The sequence below is a fragment of the Prionailurus bengalensis genome, chromosome C2, assembly GCF_016509475.1.
Source record: "Prionailurus bengalensis isolate Pbe53 chromosome C2, Fcat_Pben_1.1_paternal_pri, whole genome shotgun sequence".
Lineage (NCBI taxonomy): Eukaryota > Metazoa > Chordata > Mammalia > Carnivora > Felidae > Prionailurus > Prionailurus bengalensis.
Window position 1 is genome coordinate 60,149,844 of NC_057350.1, and position 27,511 is coordinate 60,177,354.

General features: G+C 38.0%; 1 protein-coding gene across 1 annotated transcript in view; it reads right to left on the reverse strand.

Annotated features, from left to right (window-relative positions):
- The window catches only part of CFAP44 (cilia and flagella associated protein 44), a 157,203-nt gene that overhangs the window by 120,636 nt on the left and 9,056 nt on the right, over positions 1-27,511 (reverse strand). The window contains exons 3-12 of the mRNA XM_043594190.1: positions 24,647-24,802; positions 23,954-24,113; positions 19,950-20,112; positions 15,563-15,665; positions 10,347-10,563; positions 8,040-8,154; positions 4,197-4,361; positions 2,107-2,262; positions 1,148-1,195; positions 268-367 (exon numbers count right to left, since the gene is read on the reverse strand). Of these exons, the coding sequence (XP_043450125.1) occupies positions 268-367; positions 1,148-1,195; positions 2,107-2,262; positions 4,197-4,361; positions 8,040-8,154; positions 10,347-10,563; positions 15,563-15,665; positions 19,950-20,112; positions 23,954-24,113; positions 24,647-24,802 (1,383 nt within the window). The remainder of the gene's footprint in view (positions 1-267; positions 368-1,147; positions 1,196-2,106; positions 2,263-4,196; positions 4,362-8,039; positions 8,155-10,346; positions 10,564-15,562; positions 15,666-19,949; positions 20,113-23,953; positions 24,114-24,646; positions 24,803-27,511) is intronic.

The window sequence follows — 27,511 nt, forward strand, 5'->3', positions numbered from 1 at the left end:
TGAAAAATAAATAGGAAAAGCACGAACGTGGATAATGCCAAAATGAATAGCATCTTCTTGAGCAACTTACTGTGCCCTTAATCTCTCACAATAACCAAGGCTGCTGCACTTCAGTTTCTCTCCCCTACGTAAAAACTCACCTCTCTTGCAGCAACAGGCTTCCTTTTGGAAAAACTGTCAAGTGCTTTTCATCAAACACATAGAAAAGTTTATGTGGAAAACAAAACAAAAAAGGCCAGCTATATTTTCATTTAGAGTTCTACTTACAGTCCAAGGCAGTAGTGGCCATGAGATAAGTGAGAGGAGAGACTGCCAAGGCTTCGATAGCTCCAGAATGGAAGGAGAAGAGGCAGTCTGGATCTTGGGTCTAATAATAAAAGAGACCCTATCAGATCTCAAAGATAAGTTAACATCAAATTAAGGTCAAGTTTAAAAAATATATACATAGTTGGGGCGTCTGGGTGGCTCAGTCGATTAAGCGTCCGACTTCGGCTCAGGTCATGATCTCGTGGTTCGTGGGTCCGAGCCCTGTGTCCATCACTGTGCTGACAGCTCGGAGCCTGGAGCCTGCTTCGGATTCTGTGTCTCCCTCTCTCTCTACCCCTCCCCTACTCACACTCTGTCTCTCTCTAAAATAAACATTTAAAAAATAATAGATTTATATATATAACCCTATAACACGTGTGATTTTATCTGAATAGAAATTTTTAAAAGCATAAGTTAGAAAGAGTGCTGGACCCTTGGAATTAGGAAAAGCAAGTATTGGAATTGTACTTGCAGGCTTTCCATTTCTTCACCAGTAAAATGAGGTAATAGCAAAAGCCTACTGCTCATCGGGGTAACTGTGAGGGTTACAGAAGATCATATAAATGAAAATGCCATAAGTTTATGACAACTGTAAAGCACTTGATAACGTTAGGCATTGTCAATTGCCACTTTTCTGGTGGATTTTGCTAGGAGATACCGCCTTTTCTTTTTTATAAAATCAGAGAGAGAGATAATAAATTCTCAGGACCAGGACATGTTGGACAAGTTTTTGATGGGAACAATGATCAAATATGGAGAAAGATAAAGTATCTTTTAAAGAAGAATAACAGATTGTTATTATAAGAATTAGGAAAAAAGATAAGAAAAATAGGCAACTTACAATATTTGAAAAACTAAGGTCAAGCTTCCATATGGCTCCATTGGCATCCTAAAAAATTAAATACATAACAATAGTTTGTTTTATCATTTTGAACTTTTATCAAATAAAAAGAAATTTTCTTCCTGTGATCTAGTTAAAATAAAGGACAAACAGTAATACCAAAAGTTTACATATATTTTAAAGTGTGATTGAGGGCACCTGGGTGACTCAGTCAGCTGAGCATCCGACTTCACCTCAGGTCATAGTCTCAAGGTTGGGGAGTTCAGGCCTCACATTGGGCTTGCTGCTGTGAGTGCTTTTGATCCTCTGCCCCCTCTCTCTCTGCCCCTCCCCACTCTCTATCTCTCAAAAATAAACATTTATAAAAAATAAAGTGTGATTGAAATTTAACAAAAGCAACTTCTATATATCTTAGAACACACAATAAATGAAGCATTTTTGTATTACAAATAGTTTAATATAATAAGAATGCTAAGTGGCTTTCTGTGTAGAAGTCCCAATTGACTTGAGATAGAAAAGGCAACGATTTCTTTAATATCATTTTGTGTTAAAGCACAGTTTGCTGTAAATAGGGTTGTGATAGCTCATAGGTATAGTGTGAGTGTTTGAATGGTTTTGTTGTGCTCCAGGAGTGGATGGAAGCGAATTAATAGAAAGACCTTAGCTACTACTGTGGTGCTTGAGTAGAATAGGGTGGAGATGAGTGTAGGTTTCTCTATAGCAGATGGAAGTCATGGGTGCAGGCCAAACTGGGCAGATTTACCAGTGGCTCTAATGAATCCTACATCTCCAATGCGGTTGTAGAGAATTGCTTGTAGGGCAGCAAATACCAAAATTAAGGATATATCAATAGTAGTTTTAATAGTAAAATGGACTTAGTAACACAGTGGCAATAAATTGTTACTTTAATTTTACGTGCAGGTAACTTTAAAGAGCCAAGAGGGAAGAATGCAACTTACTTGAGCCAACCAAATGTTATTTCCCATGTCGCTCATCTTTATCATAGAGAAGAGTTTGACATTCTTGCCTACTTGAAGCTCATTAATGGGCTCGATCTCTAACAATCCAGTCTCGTCTATAGTGTCAGCAGTATCTATGGTCTCAAAATCCCAGATCTTATAAAATAAGAAAATATTTCAATCAATCAGCAGTTTCTGAATTTACATTTTCTGTAAGAAAAGGCTCTGACTTTTTTTTTCAAAAGTCATTTCTTCTTGGTGCATGCAAATTAGTGAGTAGGGGTAATGATAACACCAGCCAAAACTCAACCCCTGGGATACTGGTTCCAACTGGAGGATAATAAATTATGATCGTTTCCTTTGTACGGATGGAGCTTAGTGAGAAAACTCAGCCTGAATAAAAATTCTAATTAGCCCAGAGTAAACTTGATGTCAAGGGATCTATCAGGTCTTTCCGCATGTAAAGTGGCCATTTGGAGTAAATGGTTTGGTTATTTGGCAAGACACTATAATGAGCCCTGTTTTGATTTTACCAGTGGGCCTCTGGAAAGGGGAAATAGACTTCATGATCCATACTCAATCCTCATTACAAGCAGAGAAAAGTTGTGTAGATGAGGTTGTCATGAGAAAGTGTTTTTAATCATTGATTTAGACTGTACTATTCAGGTAAGGATTGCTGTTCTGGGACAGACAACAGAACACTATGGAAAGCATGAGGGAGCAGTTTCACCTCACACAGCAGAGAGATTGAGAAGGACTTCCTGCACAAAGTGCCAGAGCCCACCCTGCATGGATCTGTTGACACACCCCACCCCGTTAACCCATACTCAATAACTCAGCCTTAGGGAAAGTAACTTCAGGGAGGACTAGTGCTGTCCCATAGACTAGCCCCACAGGGGAGAGACCCAGATCCACAGGTCAGATGGACTCCTGGGAGTTGGGCTAGGTTTTTCCCAAAGGGTTAGAGGTAGAGATTTACTATAAAAGACTAAAGAGATTAGGGTGACATTTAAAAAGGAAGCCAGTTTAGAAATTAGTGGTGTTGATTAAAGGACCATCTGTGAAGTATTTAATTTCTTTAATCTTGAGATTTCCCTTCAGTTGGTATTTTGACATTTTGGGGTGACCTATATCTTAGATGGACAGTAAATAGGCTATATGACAAAAGAAAGGACATAAAAATTTCCAGAGCAATTAGTAAAATCTAACAAAATTAAATTTAATATGGTAAACGCAAAAATTTATACTTGGGTTCAAAAAGCCAATGGTAAGAAGACAGACTGGGAGAGATATAGCTAGACGTTGTAATCTCAATATATGTCAACAGGGTGACGAGATTATTTTCTAAAATACAGTCTGACTTCTGAAAATAATACTTCCTAAGGAAAGTCCAGAGAATACTACCACTTTCTTGGAAAGGCACCAGTAGGAATATGTGCCAAAAGGACCACAGGGCAAATCATAAGCCTCCAGGTTTGCCAGTAGCAGCAGGGTCTATATACATGGGTGGGTGGGAGAAGTGGTCTGATAACTACTAGGGGGACTTAGATGCTGGAACAATGTTCCAGCTTAGCCCACACCATGGGCAAGATAGTGTCCACAGGGGAGGACAAGTGAGTTCACCAGTGTAAAGAGAAAAGAGAGTGGAGTATCCACAGGCAAACCCTATTAGCTCACTTTTGAGTGTATTTCTAGTTAGTAACCTCAAAAATAAGAATGTTTGGTACTTTCATCCCTAAAACATGACCCATTCACACTGTGTGTTTTGAAAGGACACCTGTGTCCACTGTTTATAGTCTGCTAAAATAGGTTTTCATTTTCCCAAACTACTATTTCAACCAGAGAATCAAAATAACAAAAGGTCCCCTCAGAAAATTTCACTGCTAAGATGCTATAAATTAATTTTGACTAGAATTTAAATATTTACCAAAAGGAAAGTATGATTTTAAATGCGCTGGCCGTAGGAGTAAATGACCCCTGATGTCCTTTATAAAGTGACCTTTGTGAGAAGTAAAAATCTGATAACACCAGTAGGGCGATCTGTAAGTCTTTGATGTGGACGCTCCTGACCAAGCGTCAAGAAAACTTACCCTAATACATCCATCTGCCCCAATAGTGATGACTTCACCCTCGTCCAGCACTATCTGATTAATGGGACCCTGATGACAAGACTTCCTTGCAGCTCGACAGAGCTCAACTTTGATGAGGCCGCCTTCCCACACCAGCATGTTGCCCCACTCTGACCCTGAGAGCACCTGGCAGGGATGCAGAAAGGGAGGAATGTGCATTAAAACAGACAAACGTGGATATTTATGCCTCACATTCAGGTGGAATTTATTTTTAAAGATTTTGTACTTACATAATCAAGAGAAGCAAAGTAAGTATAGAAAAATAAGAAAATGTAGAAATGAAAATTCACTACTTCAAAAACAAGCACTAATCACATTGTGATGGGTTTCCTCCTAGCATTATGCACAGTGTTACATCACCGTGATTACGCTCTAAGTTGCTGGTAATTTTTCAAATATCTGAAATAGCCTTCTTTGCCTAGCTTTTAAGGGCCTAATCCAGGAGTGGAATTATGGAGTCAAAAATTAGAGACATTTTTAACCTCTCGATAGATGAGATTCTACTTTTTAAGAGTGATAATATCAAATGTTACAAGTTTTTTAAACTGTGAACTCAGAAAAATTACTGAACTCAGAAGATTATAGCATAATAATATCCAATTTCAAACAAGAACAATCATCTGGAACCAGTTCCTATTAATCCATTTAATCCAGCACATCCAAGTATGTACTGCCAAACACTAGTTCTTAGGAATTTTAACTGGTATTACATAATAAGTCATACTAATTAAGTATCGATTCTGTGCCAAGTGATACTTGAGCACTTTACATACATTAATCTTAAAACCTCATATGAACTAGGTATATTTATTGAGGGTACCATGTACAGTTATGCAGGTTGGCCACTTTATTTTCCCAGAAAACATAGTTTTCCTCATTCACACAAGGGAATCATATGGATCAATAGGAGTCCTAACTATTATTATTCCCATTTTACAAAGAAAAAAACTGAACAGAACAGTTAAGTGGCTTGCACAAAATACCAATAGGAATCAGGATTTTCAGCCAGGAACCTTGGCTCAAAAGCTCCTCTTCTGACTAACATTAACTCAGAAGACATATGCTTGGATAAACAAAATCAGACAACTTTCTTTTCTTTAGGATCCCCTGGAAACTTTAATATAGATCACTGAAAGAAATTTCTAGATACAAAGGAATTTGACCAGGAAAGTCTTATTTTTACAGAGATTCTGTGCAGACTAATGTTCCATGAAACACCTTTGGGGAAACTCGGATCTAATTCTTGCCTGCCTGCTCCAGCATTCTGCACCCCATTTCCTTCATGCCAAGTAATTTACTCCATCTTTTCTACATCCCCAGTCTACTAATCTTATCCATTCTACCTGGTTTACCTATTATTAAACCTCAGCTAACTTTGGATAATCTTTATCTCGACTTGCTTTCTTCTGTCCAGTGACAAAACCACCCAAAACCACTGATACCTGGAAGACTTTCCCTTCTGAAATATCACTCATGTCTAGCTTTCTTTTTCCATTTGTCCTGAAAAATGAAATGAAAGTAATATCTTCCTTCTTAGCTCATCTCCTTGACTCCAGATTTTCCTTCCTCCAACTCATTTGGCATTTTGTGGCCAGATTAATACATAACTTCATTTTCAACTCTACTCTTCCAATGTATAGTAGTTCTGCCTGGCTGTTAATCTCCTCATACACTAGGACCCAACCATACCTCTCAACCTAGTTTCCCACTCTTTCCCAACATAAATGCTCCCTCCTAAGTAGAATTCCAAATATTAGCTATTTATTCCTAACTCTAAACATTTCCTTTTGTGTGTCTCTCATTTAAAATGGCTTCTTTTTTCTGTACAGCGAAGGAAACCATCAGCAAAACTAAAAGGCAACTGACAGAATGGGAGAAGATATTTGCAAATGACATATCAGATAAAGGCTTAGTATCCAAAATCTATAAAAAACTTATCAAACTCAACACCCAAAAAACAAAGAATCCAGTGAAGAAATGGGCAAAAGACATGAATAGACACTTCTCCAAAGAAGACATCCAGAAGGCCAACCAACACATGAAAAAATGCTCAACATTACTCATCATCAGGGAAGTACAAATCAAAACCACAATGAGATACCACCTCACACCTGTCAGAATGGCTAACATTAACAACTCTGGCAACAACACTATGTTGGCCAGGATGTGGAGAAAGAGGACCTCTTTAGCATTGTTGGTGGCAATGCAAGCTGGTGCAGCCACTCTGGAAGACAGTATGGAGATGTCTCAAAAAAACTAAAAATCGAACAACCCTATGACCCAGCAATTGCACTACTAGGCATTTATCCACGGGGTACAGGTGTGCTGTTTCGAAGGGACACATGCACCCCCATGTTTATAGCAGCACTATCAACAATAGCCAAAGTATGGAAAGAGCCCAAATGTCCATCAATGGATGACTGGATAAAGCAGATGTGATACACACACACACACACACACACACACACACACACACACACTGGAGTATTACTCGGCAATCAAAAAGAATGAAATCTTGCCATTTGCAATGATGTGGATGGAACTGGAGGGTATTATGCTAAGTGAAATCAGTCAGAGAAAGACAAAAATCATATGACTTCACTCATATGAGGACTTTAAGAGACAAAACAGATGAACAATAAGGGAAGGGAAACAAAAATAATATAAAAACAGGGATGGGGACAAAACAGAAGAGACTCATAAATATGGAGAACAAACTGAGGCTTACTGGAGGGGTTGTGGGAGGGGGGATGGGCTAAATGGGTAAGGGGCACTAAGGAATCTACTCCTGAAATCATTGTTGCACTATATGCTAACTAATTTGGATATAAATTTAAAAAAATAAAAAATAAAACAAGTTAAAAATAAATAAAATGGCTTCTTTTCTCCCTACATACACATGAATCCTACTGAACCTTTTAAAGATCTATCTTGTGGCATGTTTTAACCATCTTTATCCTAGCTTAATTCTTGTAGGATTCAGAAATTTGAAGCTAAAATGACTTATGATCATTTTATACGTTTGGATATGTATTTAACCAGCATCCAAGAATTGTTATTTCCTCCCACATAACATGATTTCAGATTGAGAATATCTACTAGGTAGATACTAGGTAGAGAATATCTACTAGGTGACCCATTTTGTTCCTCAAAATTATATTTGTATGCTGGCATTTACTTATAACGGAGACATTCACAAATAATACTATATAACTCATCCTAATAGGAAGCCAAATGCATCATTAATGCAGAACTGACCCTATAGGCAAGATGCCCATAAATTTTGTAAGGGGAAGAGAGAAGATAAACTAACAATGTTACAGAATAAACAGGCACAGTGGGTCTGTAGGAGCCACTATAGGGTGGTTCAATCTTCCTAAATAATAATCTGACAATAAAAACAAAAGCTGCAAGACTATATACAACTTTGAGCCAGGAAGTCTTCTTGGACCATCATGACAAAAGAGGAGGGAAAGATAAACATTATAAACACTGCAACTCCATGATGTAATAAAAAACAATATGTCACTATGTTAACATATTAAATATGTTATGCGTTTGTATAATATTTAGTAGACACAAAACAAAAATAATATTTATATGTGGATTAGGACAATTCTGTGGAAGTATATTAATTAAAATTGATAATCTGAAGAAGCAAAATGAAATGTTCATTATATTCACAATTATAGTATTCATTAGTACTAACATTGGCAGTGCTTTTCACAATGTATAATGTGCTTTCATCTATTTTCATCACTTGGAAACATAATCTTATTATTGTAGAATAGTGGCTACACTCACCTTCCCATCTGGGAGCTCCATGTAACCTTCTATATCAGTAGTGGCTGTTTTGCCAAATCGACCCAATGAACCCTGAAGCTTGAGACCAGTGAATGTTAGAGCCATTTCCCAGAACCTGTAAACAAACCAGAAGGTGACTGAATGTACCTTAAAGAGGCCTTATTTATTTTTATTATCACCCAAACATTTACATGTTTCATCGTCACATATTATCTCATTTATTCATTCATCTAATATGTATTAAGTATCAACTACCTGTCAGGAAAGCTCTAGGCAATATGAATTCAGCATTGAGCAAAACAGACAAAATAAACTCCCTGCCTTTGTGGATATTATATCTGAGACTCATGCTGTCCTATGCAGTCAACTGTAGCCAAGTTTGACTATTTTAACTTAGACTTAATAAATTAATGCTAAATAAAATTTAAAGCTCAGTATTTCTGTCAGACCAGCCAATTTCAAGTATTCAATAGCTACATGTAGCTAGTGTCTACTAGGTTGGATAGCACAGAACATTCCATCCTGGCAGAAAGTTCTATTGGATACTACCATTTTAGAACATGTAAAAGTTTTCCAAAAAATTCTAATTTACTTGCTGTGTAACTTAAGAGTGAGTTTCTAAATAACACTGTGCCCTCATTCCTTCATGTATACAGTGAGCATATTAGTAGTACCAACCTCAAAAAATTATTGAAAAATGTTTAGAACAGTGCCTAGCACATAAAAGCAGTAATAACCAACATTTATTCATTAATATTTCTTATTAATAGTCTAAGCAATGAACAGTCAGATGATGAAAACCATGTAGGAAAAAGAATCTGGTCTACCAACTAGATATAAAATAGATAATGGATGATATCAACAAGCCAATATGAAGCCAAAAGATTAAATAACATCCTTCTCCAAGGCTATGGTAGGTCCTCTGTTCACACATTTCCATATACTTTGTTTCTTTCATAGCACTTCACACATGAAATTATTCCATTTCTATCCCTCTACAAAGACACAGTACATAGAAAATATGCACTTTACTAAATGATGGGCAAATGTAAAAGAATTGGACATTTTTAGCCTATAGCTAGCAGAAGATTACTTGAGAATTCCCCCAAGTTTCTATTTAAAATCTGTTCAATTAGGGGCGCCTGGGTGGCTCAGTCAGTTAAGCGTCCGACTTCGGCTCAGGTCATGATCTTGTGGTCTGTGAGTTTGAGCCCCGTGTCGGGCTCTGTGCTGACAGCTCAGAGCCTGGAGCCTGTTTCAGATTCTGTGTCTCCCTCTCTCTCTGCTCCTCCCCCATTCATGCTCTGTCTCTGTCTCAAAAATAAATAAACGTTAAAAAAAATTTTTTTTTAAAAATAATATCTGTTCAATTATTCTATATTTCTAATGAATGAATAAGAATAGGGCCAGGTTTAAATTGAACTAAGAGAAACTTAGGTAAAAATGTCTTTCTCAAAAAGGACGCTGGAAATCTAGTTATGAGCAGTCTGAGGGTGGTGGTAGAAGGTTGTTAGATAAATGTTTAAGACAAGGTAGAATGAAGACAGAACAGGACAAAGTCATTCCATCCTAGAAAACAGAGCAGAGTATGATAAAGTGAAAACGACATGAAATTTAGACCCAGAGACCGAGATCAACAGTAAACTCTGTTGCAATTTAGTATTGAGGGCCCTGGGTTAGGAATGATTCTGTTATAATTCTTATTTTACAGATGAAGACTGAGTTCAGAGTCAAAATGACTTATCCATCATACAGTATTGCTACAACAAGTTTAATGGTGGGTCTGAAAAGTCAACATGCCATGTTAGTAAGACATTATACAAACCTTTTGAGGTGGTAAAGCCTATAAGGCAGTAGGCTACATTTAAAAGCCCTTCTTTAAAAAAAATAAAATAAAAGCCCTTCTTTTTATCTATACTGTCTTTTTTTTAAGTGTATTTATTTATGTCGAGAGAGACAGAGACAGCATAAGTGGGGGGTGGGCAGAGAGGGAGGGAGAGAGGGAGAATCCCAAGCAGCCTCCACACTGTTAGCCCAGAGTCTGATGCAGGGCTCAAACCCACGAAATGGTGAGATCACGACCTGAGCAGAAACCAAGAGTTGGCCGCTTAAGCAACTGAGCCACCCAGGCGCCCCTCAGGTAAGAAAATCCCCATATCCAATTAGAAAAGCAGCACTACAGTTAAAGATAACACATTTAAAAATTATCCTAATGTTAACATCAGCAAAGATGTCTCCAGCTGGTCACCTCTTAGAAAATATCATTAATGATAATCTACCAACACCTGTATCAGTCACACAACCTACTTGATGTGGCCTGATCCCGATGTAGTCAGCTGCTCATCATCTTCAGGATTGAAAGTAACCTTAAAAACTTCCTGGGAAAAAGCTTTTGTCCTCAGTATGGGCTGTTCTTCTCTCCAGTTCCAGATGGTCAGCGTGTGATCAGGGCTGCTGCCAACAGAGGCTAGCAAGGTACCATCGTAGTTAAAATCCACGTAAGCATAAGCCAGCTCAGTCCCATCTGAAAGGGTGAATGGGAGGCCAATGAACAGAGGCAACACTTATCTCATTTTCTAAAGTGTATTCTTTTGAAAAGGAAAAGGAGAGAGCAAGCAAGCATCCTTGGTGATAAGCATTGATGAAAGAATGCCAAGAATCCCCAAAGAAACAATCCAAAATCATTCATCACCCTTGGCTTTAGAATGAATTATATTAAGTGAGTGGGGAGAGTGAAGAAATCTTAATCACATTTTGCAAGAGAAAAACTTTTGATTGTTTTTGAGGACACATTCCAGTTTATGAAACGGAGGCAGGGGGACACAAAATCATGTGAGATAGCAGAAAGAAATCAATCTATAATTAGAAACTTGCCACTGGAAAATTCACCAAATAAAAATTGAGGACTTCAGGTTTCTGGTTATGCATGTAAGGAGCTTGGAAGTCACCATTCCATCCTAACAACAAATAAAAAGCTGAACACACTAAAAAATCACAACTCTTCTTGGATTCATAAGTGAGGGAAGGACACAGGGCAAACGGCTGCTCCCGAGACTGGAGAGATACAACAGGGGAACACGAGCATTTGCAACTTACTATAGCAGGGACTCACAGCAGAAATAGCCAAAATATCGGAGCCAGGTAGTAAAACCTGAACTATCACTGATGAATTGCTGGAAGCTCAGCATGGACAAATCTGAGAGTTAAAAACTCCAGGGAGGCCCAGTCATAAGATGGCCCTCAAAATATTGTGAGCTTTATCTCCAGGAGCTTGACCAGGTCCCCACAGTAAACACCTAGAAAAAACCCTCAGGCTTTCAGCAGGGAGAGGGGAATAGGAACCATTTTTAAATACACCAGAACAGGTGCACCTGGGCAGCTCAGTCAGTTAAGCATCTGACTTTGACTCAGATCATGATCTCACAGTTCATGAGTTGGAACTCCATGTCGAACTCTGTGCTGACAGCTCAGAGCCTGGACCCTGCTTTGGAATCTGTGTCTTCCTCTCTCATGGCTCCTTCCCCCTCCCTCCCTCTCTCTCAAATAAATAAACATTTAAAAAAAAAACTGAAATACACCAGAACACTCTGCTCCTCTTAATGAGGCCTGTCCTCAGGAGAAACTAATTAACAAAAGCCTAACCAACCTAACTAACCTGGGAAGGAAATACTCAACTCTAGCCCCCTCTAGCCATCCCATCCCACCTGAGGGGGGAAAACTGCTAAGAAACATTTATGAAGTTCGGTGGAGAGAGGCTCCCTAAAAATTTGAGACCTAATCACAGAACCATAGAACACTTCCTCTCCCTCCACAGCTTACCACCATGTTACAAGAAGCCTATTTACAGCAATTATTTTTATCCACTACACCATGTCTGGCTACCAAGAAAAATCTACAAAGCATACAAAAAGGCAAAAAACACAGTTTGAAGAGACAGAGCAAGCATTAGAACCAGACATGGAACAGATACGGAAATATCAGATTGGGAATTTAAACCAACTATGATTAGGGTGTCTGGGTGGCTCAGTCAGTTGCATCCGACTTTACCTAAGGTTATGATCTCATGGTTCGTGAGTTTTAGCCCCACATCAGGTTCTGTACTGTCAGCACAGGAACTGTTTTGGATCCTCTGTCTCCCTCTCTGCCTCTCGCTTTTTCTCTCTATCTCTCTCTCAAAAATAAATACATATTAAATAAATAAATAAATAAAACAACTATGATTAATATGCCAAGGGAATAAAGCAGACAACATCCAGGACCAAATGGACAATGTCAGCAGAAAAATGGAAATCCTAAGAAAGAACAACAAGGAAAGGCTAGAGATATAAAACATTGTAACAGAAATGAAAAATGTCTTTGATGGGCTCATTAGTAAATTGGACACAGCTGAGGAAATCTCTGAGCTACAGAATATATCAATAGAATCTTTAAAACTGAAGAGCAAAACAGAAGCGGTATCTAAGAACTATGGAACAACTACAAAAGATGCAATGTATGTGTAATGGGAATACCAGAAGGAGAAGAAAAGAGAAAGGAAGAGAAGAAGTATGTGAAACAATAATGACTGAGACTTTCCCCCAAATTACTATCAGACACCAAACCACAGATCCAAGAAGCTCAGAGAATACTAACTGGAATAAATGCCCAGAAAACTACAGAAAATGAAGATAAAGGAAGAACTCCTGAAAAAAGCAAGAGGGGGAAAAACACCTTACCTAGAGAAGAATGAAAAACTATATCCAACTTCTCCTCAGAAACCACACAAGCAAGAAGAATGGACTGAGATATTTAAAGTGTTGAAGGGGGGGCGCCTGGGTGGCGCAGTCGGTTGGGCGTCCGACTTCAGCCAGGTCACGATCTCGCGGTCCGGGGAGTTCGAGCCCCGCGTCGGGCTCTGGGCTGATGGCTCGGAGCCTGGAGCCTGTTTCCGATTCTGTGTCTCCCTCTCTCTCTGCCCCTCCCCCGTTCATGCTCTGTCTCTCTCTGTCCCAAAAATAAATAAAAATAAATAAACGTTGAAAAAAAAATAAAAAAAAATAAAAAAAATAAAAAAATAGTGTTGAAGGGAAAAAACCCACCAACCTGGACTTCTGTACCCCATGAAATTATCCTTCAAAAGTGACAGATAAAGACTTTCTCCGACACACACTGAGGGAATTTGTTGCCAGGAGACCTGCTTTGCAGGAAAAGTTAAAAGAAGTTCTCTGCACAGAAGGAAAATAATATAGGTCAGAAACACACATCTACATAAAGAGATGAAGAGCACTGAAGAAGGAGTAAGTGAATGTAAAATAAAAAACTTTTATTTTTACTATTCTTAATTGGTGTAACAAATAACAGTTTGTCTAAGAAAAGAAAACGATAGAACAGTATCTTTCATGAACATAGATGTGAAATACCTCAACAAAATATTAGCAAATCGAATCTAATAATGTGCAGAAACAACTGCATTATTAGTTTGGGGATATCAACAAACTGATTTTAAAGTTCATACAGACAGGCACAAGACCCAGACTAGTCAACATAATACTGAGTGAAAGGGGCAAAGTTGAACTGATAATACCTGACTTCAAAATATACCATACAACTACAGTAATCAAGATAGTGTGACACTGGGGAAAGACTAAATAGACAAATGGAACAGAATAGAAAGCCCAAAAATAGACCCGGAGAAATACAGTCAACTGATCTTTGACAAAGGCCTGAAGACAATATAGCAGAGCAAAGACAGTCCCTTCAACAAATGTGCTGGGCCACCTGGATATCCATAGGCAAAAAATAAACAAGCAAACAAATAAATTACTGAAAACATAGGCCTTACATCTTTCACGAAAATTAACTCAAAATGGATCACAGACCTAAATATAAAATGCAAAAAATGTAAAATTCCTAGAAGTTAATGTAAGAGACAACCTAAGTGACCTTGGGTATCATGATGCCATTTTAGATTCCACACAAAAGACATCCATAAAAGAAATCACTAATAACTAAACTTCATTAAAATGAAAACCTACTCTGAGAAGGGCAATGTCAAGAAAATGATACAAGTCACAGACTGGGAGAAAAATGTGCAAAAGCATATGTGATAAAGGACTGTTATGCAAAGTATGCATACCCAAAATATGCAAAGAACTCTTAAAACTCAACAATAAGACATGAACAACTCAATTACAGAAGGGGCCAAAGGCCTTAACATGTAGCCTCACCAAAAATATGCAGATAACACAGAAACATATGGAAAGATGCTCCACATTCTATGTTATCGGGGAAACACAAACTTAAAAAAGGAGGTACCACTACACACCTATTTAGAATGGCCAACATCCAAATCGCTGAGGACACCAAATGCTGATGAGGATGTGGGGCAACTGGAACTCTCATACGTTGCTGGTGGGAAAGCAAAATGGTACAGCCACTCTGGAAGACAGCTTGGCAGTTTCTTACAAGACTAAACGTACTCTTACCATAGGATCTAGTAATTATGCTCTTGGTATTTACCCAAAGTAGTTGAAAATTTATGTTCACACAGCAGCAACCTACACTCAGATGTTTATTGCAGCTTTGTTCACAACCTGCCAAAATTTGGAAACAACTAAGATGCCCCTTAATACACAAATGTACACTGGGGTACATCCAGGCAATGGAATATTTTTCAGCACCAAAAAGAAATGGGCTACCACGCCATGAAAAGCCAGGGAGGAATATTAAATGCATATTACTAAGTGAAAGAAGTCAATCTGCGAAGCCTACATACTGTATGATTCCAACTCTATGACATTCTGGAAAAGGCAAAACTGGGGAGACAATAAAAAGATCAGTGGTGGCCAAGGTGGGGACAGTTATAAATAGGCAGGACACAGAGGAATTTTATGACAGTGAAAATACACTGTATGATATACTGATGCATATACATCATTATACATTTATCTAAACCCATAGAATACAACACTAGGAGTAAACCCCAAGGGACACTGTAGACTTTGGGTGATTATGATGTGCTAATGTAGACTGATCTTCAGTAAATGATGTACCTGGTGAGTGATGTTGATAATGGGGAAAGCTATGCATGTGTGGGGGAGGAGGGATATGGGAGATCTCTGAACCTTCCCCTTAACTTTACTATAAATCTGAAACTGCTCCAAAAAGCAGTCTTTTTAAAAAACTAACTACTAAAATTAATTATATGGAAAACAAAATTACACGAAAATGGTGGTGATTAATTTTATGTGAGGTTATTTCAATCTGGGTGGGCCTCAATCAGTTGAAAGTCCTTAAAAGTCAAAACTGAAGTTTCCCTGAGGAAGAAGAAATTCTACCTGAACATGTAGCATCAACCCCTGCCCAAGAACGTCCAGCCTGCCAGCCTGCCCTACAAACTTCAGACCTGCCAGCTCCCATAAGTACACGAGGCAAGTCCTTTAAACAAATCTCTCTTCTGTCTCCTCCTAGTTCGGTTTCTCTGGAAGACCCTGAATATCATTAACCTTGAACATGGAATATTTCAAAAGTTGTAGTGGGCTCACCTTGAAGGATTCTGTAGGGCCTCAAAGAAGGATATTCATAGATGATAATCTTTGGGAAAACTCCTTTTTCAGCGACAGTGAAGTAAGTTTTATCAGGATGAACCTATAAAAAGTAAAATCTCACTTAAATAATAAAAGGAAGATTTTCTTATAGATAGCCCTATTAATGCAGTATCTGTGATTTTATCATTTATTAGGATCCACTCCAACAGAAAACTAAAAAAAAAAAAAAAAAATGGGCATCTGATACATACTTGGTAATGGATGTGATTTAAACTGAAGCCTTTACGAATATTCATTTTAAGTTTTGCTTTTGTTAATAAAGTCATCTCTACATCTGCAATTATTTTAACTGCCATCAGGAGAGCTAGAACGGTGGTTCTCAATCATTAGAGTGTGTCGGAACCACAGGGAGGGCTCGTGAAGGCGCAGAGGGTAAGCCCCAGCACCGGAGTTCCCGATTCAGTACTTGAGGGCCAGGGGGGCCCCAAAATTTGCATTTATGTCTCTAACAAGTTCCAGGTGATGCTGATGCTGCCGGATTGGGAATCACTCTTTGAGAACAACCAAGTTAGATGAATTGTTTACACTGCATAAATAAATCAACCTAAATTTTTGTACAGAAAAACTCATGTTTCCAGAGTAGGTTCCATCTCAGTTTAAAAAATTTCACCTTGGACAAATTTACCACAAATGGATATAAACTTACTAAAAGTGAGAAAGATACTATATTTCCAAGCCAGATGCAGAGGAAAAAAATAGTAAATATTTGTGGATAAACTATTTGCTTAGCATTTCGAATGACAGCCGTATGAATTGTGAAGTGTATGTTTATTCTTGTTAGTTTTGTTCATTGGTAAGCCAATGTGCAGGAAGAGTAAATGGATAGCCTAAAAATAAAAATAGGCTGTTTTGAAAACAAACTATTTAAGACACATATTGTGCTTTATAAAATTCTATTTTCAGGGGTGCCAGGTGGCTCAGTCGATTAAGCATGCAACTCTTGGTTTAGGCTCAAGTCATTATCTCATGGTTTGTGAGTCTGAGCCCTGCATCAGGCTCTGTGCTGACAGTGCGGAGCCTGTTTGGGATTCTCTCTCTCTCTCTCTCTCTGCCCCTCCCCTGCTTGTGTAGTCTCTCTCAAAATAAATAAATAAACAAACAAATAAATAGATTTTAAAAGAATCTTATTTTCACTTACCATTTTGCAACTCCTGATTTTATACCTAGGGGCCAGGAGCTTCCCTTAGAGGATTGCACTCTAAATTCTGGTACCCAAGATAACATTCTTCTCTCCACACATGGGGCCAAAAGACCTATATAAGCTGTCTTCTTACTGACAACTGGTCTTTTATTCTTCCAGTCAAATAAACACCCACCCCTTCAGCTTGAAACAAGGCTTGGGTTTATAGGATGGACACTCAGTGAGAGAATAACCAACATTTATTGGGTGCTTATTATATGCCAGACACTGTTTAAGTTTTATATGAATTAATCCCCTTAAATTTTACATCAACCTGGTGAGTTCAAATACCATTATCTTTCCCATCTTACCAATGGGAAATAGGCACAGAGAGGCTAAGTAACTTGAAGTCATACAGCTGGCAAATGTGAGAGGTAGGATTCAAGCCAGGTGTTGGAGCCAAAAAGAAAGTGGAACTAAAAAAACAGTGGCTACTGGGGCACTTGGGTGGCTCAGTTGGTTAAAATGCCGACTCTTGATTTCAGCTCAGGTCATGATCTCACAGTTCGTGAATTCAAGCCTTACATCAGACTCTGCACTGACAGCACAGAGCCTGCTTGGGATTCTGTCTCCCTTTCTGCCCCTGCCCCACTCGCTCTCTCTTTTTAAAAACAAATCTTTAAAAAAAAATTAAAAACAGTAGCTACCAAGAACTTAGGGGGAAATGTGTTAAGGTATATGTTTTTCTAGATGCCTATTTATGGGAGAATATTGTATAGGATATGTGGTCGCAGAAATCTGAATGAGAATTCGGGCAAATCTTTTGCTCTTCTGCATCTTGCCTATAGTAAGTGAAAAAGTTTCAGCCCTTTCAGATCAGAAGCTCTGTGGGGTTGAGTTTGGTGTTTTATTTTTAGTGGGGAACTAATAAGAAAATAATTACTAGGAACTAATATTATTAGGAACAAATTATTATTAGGAACTAATGAGTCATTTACTTTATACCTAACATACAGATTCACCCTATCTTTTCTGACAGTTGATATGCCCCCAGAACACATTTCTCACAGATTTCCCATTGCCTTGCGAGAGTGCTTCTCATCCACAATAGATAACTGTTTCAGAAAGAATGAACCGACAAGGCCAGTTGAGGAAAATCCCCACCACTATCCAGGCTTCAACACAATCCGAGAAAAGTCCCTGTGGACATACAACTGCCCAGAGTCCAGGCGGGGATGAGGATTAGGATTAACATTCTTGACCACAATACACCTCTAACTACTGACCTCAGGCCAACTTACTGTATAACAAAATAGAAACTTCAAAACTACTATTGGCCGTAAAGTGATAGAAAAACAAGTGATAGTTCCCCGTTTCTCCGTACTCTGCAGATGATGTGGACCTCAGGGCTCAGGACACCTCAGAGTGGCCCCTGACTGACTTCCCTCCATGGAACCTGTGACCCTACTGCTAGGCCTGTGTTTGCACACAGCTGGTGCCACAGGATCATGTACTTTTATGCCTCTAGTTTTTTGGTTTTTCTGCTTTTTGATATGAGTCCTGTCTCTTTGGATGGATTTTGAACTCTTTGAATTCATAGAGGTCACGAACACTTCTTCACTTAAATCCCTGCATGTTCTGAGTTAGTGTTGGACTCACAATGTAGTATAATAAATTCTTGCTGAGGACAGGGGGACTTTACTATTTACACCTGCTATATATACATAGATGATCAAGGAAGACAGAAACATGAGACTCTCCTTCACCCTTCCATCGCACCATTTCCTGTTTCCGTAGCCAGTCTAAGTTCTATTTGTGGATCTCTGATTTTCCTTACCTTCTCCATTCCCGTTCATCTTCCTGCTTCGCTTCTCAGAGCAAGAATCTTCCAAACCTCTCCACTCATCTCCACTTCTAATCTAAATATCCTACCAGGTAAGCTACCCTACCATCTAGTCTACTCAAGAGCATTTCCCACTACTCCCTGCTAGCTTGGCCCAGTCTCTCTGTTGGAGCTGCATCAGCCTTTCTGCCAGAAACCCTCCACCTCCACAGGGTACGGTGATGTCACCCCTGCACCTTCTAGTTCTGAATGGGCTGCTCACACCTGATAGGCAGGGCAAGAGCAGGGCAGACTTCTATTTGGTTCATGATCCTTCTAAAAACCCTTTGTCTGCTACGGAAGCGTAGCTTGTATGAGCCCCAAATCCTGCATATTTCTCCTCCTCTCCGTGTCTCACACAGCCTAATCTGAACAGGTGCCCTCTCATGACTCTAAAGACACCAAGATGTGCTTCTCAGGCTGTTATTGCTGAGAGAAGATCTAGGGACTTTTAAGGATCACCTACTTTTAAGGATCAGAGCAAAAAGCAAAAGGTCATCAAGATAAAAGCGCAATCATGGGGCCAATTGCTATTGAGAGGTCAGATAAGATACAGTTAGAAAGGTATTCTTCAGATTTGGCTATTCAGGGCCATTGGTCACTTTAGTAAGGGCAATTTCAGTGCGGTTGTGGGGAAAAAGACAGCAGAAGCTTGGCTTTGAAGGGAAGATCAAAAGTCAGTGTAAAGAGAATACATGGTTAGAGAGGAGACTTTTAAGGTGAGAACAAGTTGATTTAGTGTGCTTTAATGCTGAGGATGAAAACCCTAAGGAAGTAGAGGCTGAAGGTACAAGAAAAAAGGTGACTGATGGAGACAGGCACCTGAAGAGGAAGGAAGAGACAGCCTCAAATCACATACAAGTCCTTCTGTCAACTGCTCAAAATTATTGAACATACAATCTATACTTGATCTCTTAATGTGCAACTATACACTTATATCTTATCTGGCACTTATCTCTATTTATTATTTGAATTATCATCTGTGCCACTCATTTGAGTATTTTTGCAGAATAGCAACATAGCATTAATATGAAAAAACTTCACAACTGTGGGAAGCCACTTACCCTCTATTAGCCCCAGTGTCCTTATCTGCAACATAAGTATTGGTAAAATGATAGTATTATTAACATGATAGTATGATACTGCACAGAGACAATGTCAGTGAATGGAGTGGTTGCAATTGTTGACTTGAAAATGCCTTAGAATTGCATCTCCTGTAATTGTGGCATCCTGCCCATGGTATTGGCATCTAACAGCCTGGCTGGTCCACAGAAGAAACAAACAAAAGGATGGAATTTTTTCCGAAGTCGCTAACAGCGTACCCCAATAACACCAATTCCTCTACCACTGCTACTTCGCAGGTAGATCTGTTCCTTGGTTTTCAAATTCAAAAGGATCAGCTGGTTCCCAGCTATGTACATCACAGTACTGCTGTCCAGAAGTTTTAGGTTGGCCCGCTTTCTACAGTCATAACCAAAGGAATGACTGAGGGAATATTATTAAGGAAAAGAAGTGACACAAAGTAACCATTCTAGAGACAGGAAAAGCAATGTAATAAATATGTTTTTAAACTCTGTGCCCTTCAATAAAGGCTCAGTGTTGAAGTAGTTGCATTTTACTTTGAAACTCAGAGTTTTTTATTTATCACTAATGCAACCTTGCTTTCAAATTACGTGAAAATCCTCATACTCTGATTTAGTCAATATTTTAATTTTCCCAGGGAAATCCTGAAAGCAGATTAATTTTATAAAAGTAAAAGTATCAAAAAGGCCTCTTGATGTTGAAAGACCAGCTGTTTAAAATTCTGACACATTTTGAAATCCTGAAACACCAGTAATATTACATATTATAATAAATCTACATAAATATAATTGAAATTTAATTCATATGAATTATGAAAATGGACTAAATAGTATATGGTATATAAGTATATATAATAAATATGCTAACATTTCCTTTCTGAGTGCATTAATATGTATAGGTGTATAGATGAGTGTGTGTGTGTGTGTGCATATTAATGCTATACAGTAAATCTGCACTAATTCAAAATAAAGGTTAAAATAATCAAAGTTTTTATAAGACATCTTTTAAATGTACATTGTTCAAATTAATTCAAGTTCAAGTTCAAATTAATATAACCTAAGATATAAATGTAATAAGTAAGTTAAATGAGGTTCATCTATCAAAACATTATAGTTTGCAAAAGAAACATATTACATAGTATATCTTAAGTAGATGGTTTCTTATTTTCTAAGAGTTCACTGTTGAACACAAAAGTTAAAGGATCATTGGAGAAATCTTTATTTCTTGCCCTTGTTTAAAAAAATAAATTCTGATTTTAGAGGATTATTTTTATTTGTAAGTGGATATTTTTAGAGAAAAAACTATGTAGAATTATTAACAAGAATATATAGAATGTAAAAAAGGAGAAAATTTTAATTAATGCAATTTGAATTGTGAGGTATATACAAACTATTAACCAACTATACATAACTATACCTACCTCATTGTCTAAGAGTTAAATTGAAAAAGAGACAGAATATTTCAGGGCTTTTTTATCTGTTCAAGAAAAGGGAATTTTATCAACTCACTAAAGACACGAACACCTAACATTAATTTTTATATATAATTCCTGGGTGACTCAGTCAATTAAGCGTCTCTCAATTTCAGCTCAGGTCATGATCTCACAGTTTGTGGGTTTGAGCCCCATGTCAGGCTCCACACTGGCAGTGAGGACAGCCTGCTTGAGATTCTCTCTCTCTCCCTCTCTCTCTCTGCTCCTCTCCTATTCATGCTCTTTCTCTAAATAAATAAATAAACAAACTTAAAACTTAAAAAAAAAAAGAAATGCAAATGAACATGTGATCCAAAGATTTTGATGAAGCTATTCAGACCTCATGGGTACTGAGGCCTCCTTACAAACAAAGAATGGGATCCACATGTTCCTTATCTTCCTGGTATGGGCAGGAAGTTTCACCTACTTTCCTTTTCCCTTTCCCCAAACTGCTGCTCTCACCTTTCTTTCCTCCTCTTCCTTCCTCTTTTCCCAGTGCCAGTGTAACACTTGGAGGGCTAATAGTGTGTCAATAACTGAGAGTAGAAATGGGCTACCATCTCTTCACTGTCTTGGGTGACAGTTGGGAATCACTTATCTGGTATTAACATCTCTAATTTCAAGGTAGAGTAGGACTCCCTTTTACCTGCTGCTGTTCTGATCAAAGGCCCTTTCAAATGCAGAATGGGTGAGACTGTAACTTCCCAAACTCTCCCCCTCCAAATTACAACCTGCTTCTTCTCATAGCTCATCTCTACTTCCTAGAATGCCTAGTGCAGTGTCTTGAGCCTATGAGGCATTCAATAAACATTTCTTGGATGCATTAATTAATGAATTAATTAATGTATAACTAGAGTCTGATCCTTCCCTTTTAACCCCAGACGACAGCGGATCCCCTAACCAGAGCTTTGAAGATGTTAAATTGTGTTCTGCTATACCTTCAACTCCTTTCTGCTTTATCCCATCCTGTCTTCTGGTTTGCATTTTCTTAACTTCCTATCTGAGACCCAGGGCCTTCACTGTCTGTTCATGAGCATCTAGGACCCTCACTTTAAAATCGTGTTTAAATACATCTTGTATAAATTATGCTATGGTTTAGGTAATACGTAATACATGACACATTTCTTGACTTATAAGACACTGAACTTTGAAACTGAAGTTGACTCAATTGAATTAATAAAGTATAAAGGATTGTGTAGGGGATACATGACAGCTAACTTCTCCTTGGAGCTTCACACAAGAAATAGAGATCATATTTGTTCCAACCCTGGAGAGTAGAACTGTCTAATGCAAGATGTTCCAGAGAGGCAGCTTTTGATTCAAGGCCTGCAACAGCTAATAATGTGAGCTATCCAGAATTTGTGACTTCCTTGGCTTTGAAAGTGTTCATGAAAAGTCTATAGCAGATACAGCCACTCATCCAGCATCAGTAGAGGTAATTCATATATCGAGTCAAAAGTCAAGGTCACTCTGACTCTGTTATCTGGAATCGCAGCATATCTCTCTAATACAGAGATCCCTGTATCCTGGAGCAATAAGTCTCCAGTGTTGGGGGCTGGGAGAAGGCAACACAATCAAAAGTACTTGGTAAACTTTTTCAGACTACATGTGCCCAAGTCCCTCTACACACAGAAATGATGCAGTTGGTCCAGGAAAGGTATCAGAGCATGTGTATTTCAGGAAAATCTTCCAGGTGACTGCTAAACCACCTCATTTGAAACAAATAGGCTAGAAGGAAGGCAACAGCATAACTTCTATCAGCAACTTGTCCAAAGATGACATATACAAAAGAAGTCCTCAAAAGAGAAAATTCCAGGTTATAAGATTCAAGGCGAATTAGTTCTAGTTACACCTGGGATTGAAACAGAAGCTATAATAACTTGTTCTATTTTTATATGAAAAGCAAAACTGAGTCAGTGAGTACACCACCCTCCTCTTTAAGCACACTTTTATAACAGGCCAGTCAGTGTTTCAGACCATATGGTCATCTGAAGGCAGGCATACCAAACTGCTAGCCAAGAGCATTAATGGAAATATTTTCCTAACTAACCACCTTACAAACCTAACATAATACAGTGACAGCAAACCCTAAATCCCCTTGTTAATCATCCCCACCTTTACAATTCTTCATGAACTCTTATTCTCCAGACCAATTAAAGTGTGTTATTTTGTGCCTTATTTCCTCAGGGTTGTCTTCTCTGATACTCATCTGATAAATAATGTGTAAGTACTAATGTCTGACAATTGGATCAGTGTTTTAAGAAATCAATGATTTTAACTTGGTAGGCATTGAGAAAGGGATGCCAGCCTGGTAGAGGATGTAAACCAGGATAAGAGGCCTTTTGATCTCCTTTATATCATGTCTCATGAGAGAACAGCCAGAAAAGTATCATTTCTCTTTATGGTTATTTAGCATCAACAAAAGGTTAGTTTAAATTAAGGTCCCGTATTTCTATCTCAGCTTCTCTAAGGGCCAAGCTTCCTAGAATTACCTAAGACAGGGATCGGCAAACTTTTTCTGTAAAGGGCCAGATAGTAAATATTCTAGGCTTTGTGGGCCAGGTGACTTCTGTTATAACTACTTAATTCTGCCCTTGTAGTGTGATGGCAGCCACAGATAAAATGAAAATGAGTGAGAATTGCTGTGTTCCAATAAAACTTTATTTAGAAAAATAGACCGGAGGCAGATTTGGTCCATGGGCTACAGTTTGCCGATCCCTGACCTAAGAAGTTGAAATCCAAAAATTATACATATGTAACTGGAGTGGATACACAAGTGTGAGAAGATCCAGTGGTATGTTCGAATCCGGAGTCACAAAAGGCATCGAAATCAGCTCTGCATAATCATAGAAGAAGCTTTCTGATATTTTCTTCTTAACTTCCTCCTCTGCCCTTTCTGAGTCTGGAGCTGGGGTTTCCATATACCGAGATTCTAAAAAAATAAAATATTTTAACTAAAAAGAGCATCTGGTGAGTCCTAAAATTGTATTTCACAAAGACAGGAGGAATATACCTACCCCGCAATACTCTAGCAGTACTACAAGTGGCTGAACATGGGATGCTACCCACCAGTGAGCATGGGAAGAGGAACCAACATGGCTCTGTGCTTGGGAGGAAGAGAAATCAGCAAAGGGTGAATGCTAAACTCTGGTCATGGTTTTGCAGTCTCAAACAGCAACTCCCAGTCAGTTCCAAGGGAGAGTTATAATTCACTAATCTGGGGTAGAGCACTCCTGAGATCATCCAACCCCCAGAAAACCAAGTATGAGAGTCCTGTATGTGATCCTCAGAAATGTAATCTACAGCTCCAGAGATGCTACCCTATTAGAATATGTTCCAAGCTCTTACTTTTATCACTGCAAAATATCCTGAAAATTTTTATTTCTATGGATTTATAACTGTTCATTTTGGGCAATTTGTCTTTAAAACAGTGACAATTACAGATAGGAAACTAATAACACTTACCTCCAATGCTCTCCACATAGTCATCTTGAAATGAACTTGAACTTCCTTCCAATTGTTCCATAGAATGATCATCATCGCCTAAATGTGATTCTCTCCCTTCGGTAAATGTTTCTTCTGTGGCATCTTCTAAAAGTTTGTAATCCTCTTTCATAGCAGCTATTAAAAGTAATTTGTTTTAATAATTTCTAAATCTTGAATTCAACATTTCCTTATTTCCAAAGTAGCTCATATTTTCTGATCACAACAGAAGTAAATTAAAAATAAACTGTGATAAGATCTGGAAAACCTACAAATATTTGGAAATCAAACATTTAAAAATAATGTGTGGATCAAGGAGAAACCAACAAAGAAATTTAAAAATATTTTAAACTAAGTGATAATTAAAATATAACATATCCAAATTTGTGGGATGCAGCTAAGGCTATGGTTAGAGGGAAATTTATAGTTTTTGTACATATAAGAAAAGAAGAAAAGTCAAAACTCAGACCTCAAGAATCTAGAAAAAGCAAAAAAGAAAATAGAAGTCATAGAAATAATAAAAATAAAAGCAAGAGCCAATCAAATAAAAGGCAAGAAAACAATAGAGAAAATTAGCAAAACCAAAATCATTCTATTACCAAATGGAGAAACTCTACCTCTTGTTGAGTATGGGAAGAGTCAACTTCAATCTCTCTACTTAGTGGACAACCCAGAAACTGGTTCACTCTGCATGAGAATTCCAAAGGGTAAGAAGTTGCTCATATTTTAGCAAGCCTGAGAACAGGTTCAGGTCTCCAGGCAAAAAAAAAAAAAAAAAAGCGTGCATGGGGGAGCTATCAGGAATGTGGCCAAACCAGAAGAGATACCTCTTCTCACAGGACCAAGAAAAACGGTTTCAGGATACCAGCAAATTACTTCAGGTTATCATTTGGGATACTAAGAACCACAATATATGAACTAATTTATGAGCTGAGTGCAAGGTCAGGCCACACTTGACAGGCCATCCCCTGTAAGGATCTGACATAGAAGGGAAGATCCTGAGGCAGTGCTAGACAAAGGGTCATTATTATTAAATCCATCCATCTAGGAAAATGCTGCAAAGGACTGGACACCAAAAGGTAGACAATCCTGGGTCAGAAATTAGGGAGTGGAGAAAAGTGGAAATGGAAAATCAAGAAAGAAGCAGACTAACAGTTTTAAAGACAGTGATATAACCATGTTTTTTGGAAAGATAATTATAGTGGTGGTATGGAGAGAGACTTGAACAGAAAGGCTTGAGTCCAAGCAAGAGGAGATAAACACCTCAAATAAAACATGATATGGAGAAATTAGGGATTTACCAGATGTGTCTCAGATACATTGAAATAGTGTCATGTCAATTTTGTGAATGAATTGATTTCCCCAGGACCTGGTCTCCTCTAGTTGAATAATCAAAATTATATTTCTGAAACTATATTTAGGATTAGAGCTACAAAAGTCAAGACTCCCCTATGACACCTAACACCATGATGCCCTGTCAGAAAGAGCAAGCCATTTTTTAAAAATTCTTTTACACAATTCCTCACATTTTATTCTATTTTTTTTTTTAGTATAGTTGACATACAGTGTTACATTAGTTTCAGGTGTACAACAAAGTGATTCAACAATTTTATATATTATGCTCATCACAAATATAGCTACCATCTGTCACCATACAATGCCATTACAGTATCATTGACTGTATTCCTTATTCTATGCCTTTTGTGACTTATTCCTGTGACTTATTCATTCCAAAACTGAAAGCCTGTATCTCCCACTCCACTTCACCCATTTTGCCCATTCCCCACCCACTTCCCTTCTGGCAACCATCAGTTTGTTCTCAATATTTATAGGTCTGATTCTGCTTTTTATTTATTCATTTACTTTCTGGTTTCATAATGGACCTTACTGGGAAAAGTTAGTGTTAAAAACATTCAAATTCATAAGATTTAAATAAGACATTAAATTATACCTTGTAGCTATAGTAATCATATGATCACCTGATTCTTCTTTTTGTTTATTCATTTGTTTTCTTTTCAGATTTCACATATAAATGAAACCATATGATCTTTGTTTTTCTCTAACTTATTTCATTTGGCATTATACCCCCTAGGTCCATCCATGTTGTTGTAAATGGCAAGATCTCATCTTTTTATGACTGAGTAATATTCCAGTGTGTGTGTGTGTGTGTGTGTGTGTGTATCATATCTTCTCTATCTATTCCTCTATCAATGGACACTTGGGTTGCTTCCATATCTTGGCTATTGTAAATGATTCTGCAATAAACATAGGCATGCATAGATCTTTTCAAATTAGTATTTTTGGTTTCTTTGGGTAAATACCCAGTAGTAGAATTATTGGATCATAAGTATTTCAATTCTTAATTTTTGAGAATCTCCGTGGAGAGAATCTCCATAGTGTTTTCCACAGTAGCTGTACCAATTTATGTTTCTACCAACAGTGCACAAGTCTTCCTTTTTCTCCACATCCTTGCCAACACTTGTTTCTTATCTTTTTGCGTCTAGCCATTCTGACAGGTGTGAGGAGCTATCTCATTGTGGTTTTGATTTGCATTTCCTTCGTGATGAGTGATATTGAGCATCTTTTCATGTATCTGTTGGCTATCTGTACACCTTCTTTGGAAAAATATTCAGGTCTTCAGGTTGTTTTGGGGTTTTTTTTGTGTTAAGTTGTAAAGTTCTTTATATATTTCAGAAATTAACCCTTTATTGGATATATCATTTGCAAATATCTTCTCCCATTCAGTGGGTTGCCTTTTGATTTTCTTGATGGTGTCCTTTGCTCTGCAAAAGTTTTTTATTTTGATATAGTCCCAATAGTTTATTTTTGCTTTTGTCTCCCTTGCCT